This window comes from Oryzias latipes, chromosome 21 (assembly GCF_002234675.1).
Source record: "Oryzias latipes chromosome 21, ASM223467v1".
NCBI lineage: Eukaryota > Metazoa > Chordata > Actinopteri > Beloniformes > Adrianichthyidae > Oryzias > Oryzias latipes.
The window spans coordinates 13356317-13362908 of NC_019879.2; the positions used below are offsets into that span (position 1 = coordinate 13356317).

The window sequence follows — 6592 nt, forward strand, 5'->3', positions numbered from 1 at the left end:
TTATGATGATGGTGGATAGGCAGTGATTATCCAGCCAGACATGTAGGTTAACAGGGAAATTTTGTATTCAAGACAAAGAAAAGTTGTATTCAAGGTGGAAGTTTCAAAGGCCCTACAATATGTAAAATCAACCTTTTGAGCTTTTAAGAGGATTATATTAATTCCTCATGAAAAAAACAAAACAAAAGTGTGATTTTTCTCCATTAAACCACTATTATAACGTAAATTGCCCTATGGGGCCCTTGCACGGTTCACAGGACTTTGGGGGTTAGGTAAGTTAGAGATCTGTATGACACGCCTGCATCTCATCTACTTCAACTAAGCCTCAATGTCAGACCCTTTCATCATCTGACAGGATGTGCCTCAAGGTTTTCATCTTGTGATGAGACCATAATTTGCTTGTCTAGCCCTTCACTGCACCCTGTAGGATCCACCCTCCAGCTCAGCCTCACCTCTGTCAAAAAGTCTTTCATGACCTTCATTAAAATCTCAACTCCAAGAAGACTAAATGCATGCTATTCAACCAGAAGAATGGCATCACCTGTCCCTATAAGATCACCATTGCTGATGGCTCAGAACTGGAGTTTGTCAGTAATATGCAGGCTACAGTTAAAGCCAGACTGGAGTTCTTTTAGAGCAGGGGTGTCAAACTCAAATTCACAGAGGGCCAAAATTAAAAAGAAGAACATTGTCGAGGGCCAAACCAATTTTTTATTCATTTATTTATGTTTTTATTATCTTTGAGATACAATAACCTACTGTATTAACCATTTTAATATATTACAATTGAATTTTTGCTTAAATACTGAACCCAAAACAGGTTTAAGAAAATAATAAAAACAAAAACTGAAATAAATATCAGGCCTCTACATCTTTAACTTTATTTATTTTAATTGTAACCTAAATCTTTTCATCACAGGCCATCAAGGCCAACACCTAAAAAAAATATCTCTTTCAACTTTGAACAGAAGACCATGGCTTCCGTAAATAAAATAATATTTATCCAGTTTAGTTTTTTTCATTGTCCATTTACTCTGATGATGCACATGGGTCCAAGCCAGATACCTTGCATCGCTTTTTACATGCAAGTGCATCAATTTCTGGAGTCAGGCTCTGCGCAGAGGAAATCCTCAGGACTGAATGAAGTTGTTCATCAGTGAGACGACTCCTATGTGGTGTTTTGTTCATTTTCGTTAACGAAAACAGTTGCTCATAATGTGATCCATTTTCAAGGCTCTGCCACACAAGGCCTCTTGGTGTATAATACAGTGGTAAACTGTAAGGTCGCCTGCCTGCTTTTCCCACATCTTTTATCGCATCCTGCCGACAATCCACTCTTTTGACCACACATCGCGGGTGCTCCGTGAGTGGTCAGTCCCACAAGCTTATCCCAGGGCAGCTTCATTTCATCAACACATTTGGATACCTCCTCAAAGATGTCTTTTCCTGTCGTTGTGCCATGCATGGATTTTAGTCCTAAAAGTTCCTCTGTGACGCAAAGATTCGAGTCCACTCCACGAGTAAAAATTGACACCGGTTAGCTGTATCGGATATGTTGCTGCTCTCGTCCAGAGCAAGTGAGTATGCAACAAAATCTTCTCCCTTTCTCATCAGCTGTTCTTGTAGATTGGTGGCAAGTTCACATGCACGCTCGGGTACAGAATTTCTGCTCAGGCTTACATTTATAAATGCCTGTTTTTTTTCCGGGCAAATTACCTCACAAATTTTGACCATGCACATTTTTACAAACTCCACCTCATTAAAGGGCCGGGCTGATTTGGCGATCTCCTGCGCCACAATTAAACTAGCCTTTACTGCAGCCTCACTTTGGGATTTTGCTTTGGTGAACATAGTTTGCCGTGACATGAGACCTTTTTTCATCTCTTCCACCTTCTTTAGTCTCTCATTTGCATTCAGATCCTTATACTTGGCATGGTGTCTCATTTCATAGTATCGTCGTATGTTATGTTCTTTTGATACAGACACGTTGGCGCCACATACAAAACAGATAGGTTTGTCTTTTACCACGATGAACATGTAGTCTGTCTCCCATCTGTCTTGAAGCGTCTGTTTTCTATTTTTCGTTTGGCCATTTTTCCGTAGGGCTGGATTTGAGCGTGTGCTTCGTAGCAGGTTTGCTAATGAGCGTCAACACAAGAGGTGGGGGTGTTTTCGCGCTCCGGAGTCTGGCGCGCCAGGACAGAATTGTGGGAATTTTAGTATTAGCCATATTAGCCATGCGCTGTATAACGGGTCGGCTGGCCAGATGCAATACATATTTGAAATCATCTCGCGGGCCAAATATAATTGTAGTGCGGACTAAAATTGGCCTCAGTTTGACATGTCTGTTTTAGAGTAACAGGGCTTCATTGACAAACTCTGCCAGATGCTCTCTGGTGAAGATAACTGTACTCCCCATATTCGATTATGATGATGATGTTGTCCATAAAATGTCTCCCAAGTTTACTCTGAACAGGCTTGATGTTCTCTATCGCTCAGTTATCAGTTTTTCCATCGGTGTGCCTTTTTTCACTCACCATTGTAAATTGAGAAATTGTTCCTCCTTCAACACCAGACGACTTAATCACTAGCTTCTTCTCCTTCACAAAGCTCTACCAGGGAAGATACTGCAACACCTCTCCAGCCTCCTGCAAAGTTCTCAAAAACAACTACCATCTGAGGTCCAACAATCTCATTACACTTTCCCTTCCCAAGGTCCGCGCAGTTGTCAGTCAAAACTCATTTTATTTGCTAAGACCAGAAATCTTTCCAAAACTCCCTTAAACTCATCATTCTCCCATTGCACTATTTTTAAGCAGAAACTGCAACAGTCCATAGTTGACTGCTGTAGTTGTTGATCCCTCCCTCCTGCCTTGTTGTCTTTATAAGCTGTTTTAATGTTAATATTGTTTGATTCTGTGTGTTTCATGTGTGTTGTTCTTTTTGTCTATTTTTCCTCTTGGTTTTACTTCTACTGGGCACTCTTGCATGGTCATCTTTGTAAATGACAATGTGTTCTCAACTGATCCTCCTGGTAAAATAAAGGTTAAATAAACATAAATAAAACACATGGATGGGCAAGTAAGAGTGACTTTCTTTTCATCTGCCACCCCCCCCCCCCCCCAACCTGCACACTAGACTAGAAACCCTTTAGTGCTGTTCACATCAAATGTACTCGTATGTCCTTGGCTCTTAGAAATGAGGAAATTAGACAGTGTTTTTTGTGTGGACATCCTAGGAGCACTTACGTGTCATGTGCACACCTTCAAACATGTCCTCTCTGCAGGCCCAGGGTTTATACATTTAATTTCTTGTCACGGTTTTCGGTTTTTCTGCTTTTGTGTTCCAGTTGTTCTTTGTTCTGTGATGTTTTGAGTTTAACTTCCTGTTTTATTTTGTAGTATTTCCTGTTTTGTTGTTTCGAGTTTTTACCTTTCCCCGTCAGTCCTGAGTGTTTCCACCTGTGTCTTGTTTCCTTGTATGTATTTAAGTCTTGTCATTCCCTTCCTCCTGTGCTGGTCCATATTGTGTTGTTCCCTGGTTTAGTATTTAGTGTGTTTCGAGTTTCTAGCCTGCCGTATGGAGTGGTTTAAGTTTTGTAGTTTTGTTTATTAAAGCCCCCGTTCCCCTGCAACCTCCTGCCTCCTCTCCTCTCTGCGCCTGGGTACGTCCCCCACTGTTCCCCGTGACATTTCTGTTTACATTAGCCAGATAATATTTTTCCTAAACAGGGCCAACTTGTGATTTTCTTCTCTTTATTATAAAGTCCTTGGTTTAAAATTGGCTTTTTTGTGTTATCCTTGCCCATTTTTATTTTTGTGTGCACCGCTGAAGATGTTCTCCCTGGTGTGTGCATTCTTTTCCATATGTGTCTAAATAAAAAACACTTTTTCATTTGTTGTGAAAATAATAAATACTTATCCGTGGCAAGTTGTCACAATGAAAACAAGTTCTTCAGAACCTTTATCAATCACTTAGTGAAAACCATTGTTTTCTATTACTAATAAAGTACCATATGCTTTTTCATTGGTGGATTTGATTCTTTCATGTACCAGTAACCTTACTTTGTTTTATACTTTTCAACACTAGCCATGTTTTTTTCATTAGCTTTAGAAAAAGAATAAACCAGAATAATCTCAGTTTTTGACTTGTTTATTTAATCCTATTTGCTAACTAAAAAATGTCCATAAGACTTTTTGTGACAACAAATTTGTGTTAAAACTTTTTTTATTTTCTTAAACATCTCCTGATTGAACTTCTGTTGTCTATTGGGTCAATGTCTCTTTTTTTCCAACCATTTGTAATTTTGTCTTAATCCCCTTTTTCTTCTTTCCATTTTTTTACTCAGGATATTTTCTCCAAACCAATCTTGTCCAGTCTTAAAATAGACAAATGACAAAACACTCAGTTTTAATTCAACTGCAAAACTTTTTTGAATGTCCATGCATGATTTTGCTCACTTTTGTTTAGACGTTGATTTTTTTTTTTTGTTTGCTCAACGGATGAACAGAACTTTTAAAAATGTACAGATTGTCATAAAGTGACCTCTCACATGGGTAAAAGATGAGCTACAGCTGGTCTAATGGAGTTCACAAAGTGACAGCAAGGTGTAAAAGTATGTTGTGCCAGACATTTGCATCACATTCTGTTCTTTCCACCTTGATTAAACTGTTAAATGAGGGCTAACCAGTTTAATTGGAGATTTTGAAAAAAGCGTTGGTTATTGTGAGAGAACTGACCCCAATGTTCCAATAGAGGCATGTCCCAGTGGAACAAGAAAAGAAACATCCTCTGCAAATGACATCATTATGCCTTTACAAAGCTCAGACTCTGATCATTAACTGCTTTCAGAAGTTGCTGAAGTTATTTAAAACTTTGCGACAAGAAATCATGATTTTAATACTCATTCAACGGAAGACGAAAACAGTCTGATGATATCTTTTTCCACTGTTATTGAGATAAAAATTTATTTTCTGATCCTTTGGGTGTTGTCTTTTTGTAAAATTAAATTATTATTATTACGTCTATGAGGTTCCATCCAAAAACACAAAAGACAAAATACATTTATTTTTACCGTTTTAACTGGGTTTAAAATTCACAGGCAGTAATATTCCATCAATGTTATGTTGCTTCAGTAACTCTACAGTCTCTCTACAGCATGTTTGTCTCGCAGGAATTAGGCTTGAGTATCTGCAGAGTGATGATGAGCTTTATAGCTTTTCTGAACCAGGGGTAAAACAAAGTGTAGATCATTGGGTTCAGGCATGAGTTAAAATAAATAAAACCAATCAAGAAGTATGCAAACACACTCTTTGTCAAATAAATGTCTACAAGAGAATAACAATAATATGGACAGAAAGCCAACAGATAAACAAAGACAATAACACCAAGAGTCCTGGCTGCTTTCAGCTCTGATCTCTTTGCTCTTACTTTACCTGAATGTTGAACAGAGACAAATGTAACATGAGAACGCATGGTACGAGCCTGAATCACAGCTACCACAAACACTCTCATGTAAAGAAAAACAATCACTGTTACTGGAAGAATAAGTGTAAAAATGAGATCAACCACTCCTGTAGCATAGCTAACTATATAAGCACATTCCCCTAGACAGGAATCTTTCCTGAAAGGCTGATTGAGATGAGTTATCTGATCCCGGATATAAAATAAGCTGTAGAGACCATACCAGAGCCAACACAGACAAACACATATTTTAGCTCTCACTGCAGTGATTCTAGTGGGGTAATGCAGAGGGTGACAAATGGCCACGTAGCGGTCAACTGATATCAAGATCATATTACCCACTGAAACAAATGGAATTTGGCAGGCAAGAAAAAAAAAAAAAGCACACATCATTTCACCAAGAAACCAGCAAGATGTGCTTCTGTAAATATCCAATGGCAAAGACAGAAGCCCCACGAGAAAATCTGAGACAGCCAGAGAGAGGAGGAGGATGTTAGTTGGAGTGTGGAGCTGCCTGAAAGGAAACACAGATTGACATTAATTATAGGCAAACTGCGCAATTCTTAAAAAAAAAGTAGCAATAAAAATTTATATTTTTAAAACTGTTTTAAGAAATAAATAAACCTGAAGTGGGAGACTGCAATGATGACAAGCAGGTTCAGAATTACAGTAATAATAGAGATGATAGAAAGAAAAATGTTAAAAAATGCAGCTTTGGTCCAGTGAAGTCTTGGCTTCCTGCAGGAAATATTAGGCAGCTGTTGAAAGCATAGCTCAGCTGCGTACTGGATCTCCATGATCAATGAGGTGTTGCTTCAGCAGCTCTTCTTATTTCAACAGTGCTCTATAAGCCTAATGTATGATTAATTTGTCATATCCTACTGATCCTCCCCTCTCTTCCTAAAATCTCTTCAAAGAAAATTCGAAACCTCTCTCTTTATTTATATACCCTCCTTCTATTTTTTCTGCTCCTTTTAGGCCTCCCACTTCACACTCAAGCGTTGGTGAACTCAGATCCAAATTTCTTTATTATTTTCATTTTGCATTACATTGAAGATGCATCACCGAGCACTGTGTTCACAGTAACAGCATTTATACATTAAAAGCAAAAGAAAGACAAAGGCCAGTC

General features: G+C 38.5%; 1 protein-coding gene across 1 annotated transcript; it reads right to left on the reverse strand.

Moving 5' to 3' along the window:
- Positions 1-4141: 4141 nt before the first annotated feature.
- LOC111946762 (trace amine-associated receptor 13c-like) lies at positions 4142-6267 on the reverse strand. Its single transcript, XM_023950930.1, has 2 exons — positions 6088-6267; positions 4142-5977 (listed from the first exon to the last, which is right to left on the reverse strand). The coding sequence occupies exons 1-2, from the start codon at positions 6258-6260 to the stop codon at positions 5152-5154; spliced, it is 999 nt and encodes a 332-aa protein (XP_023806698.1). The 5' UTR covers positions 6261-6267; the 3' UTR covers positions 4142-5151.
- Positions 6268-6592: the final 325 nt, after the last annotated feature.

Bases quoted from the DNA above. Each gene is read 5' to 3' on its own strand.
- LOC111946762 (XM_023950930.1), bottom strand. From the start codon at position 6,260: ATGGAGATCCAGTACGCAGCTGAGCTATGCTTTCAACAGCTGCCTAAT. The intron at 5,978-6,087 runs GTTTATTTATTT...GTTTCCTTTCAG, and splicing joins ATTGCAGTCTCCCACTTCAG to GCAGCTCCACACTCCAACTA.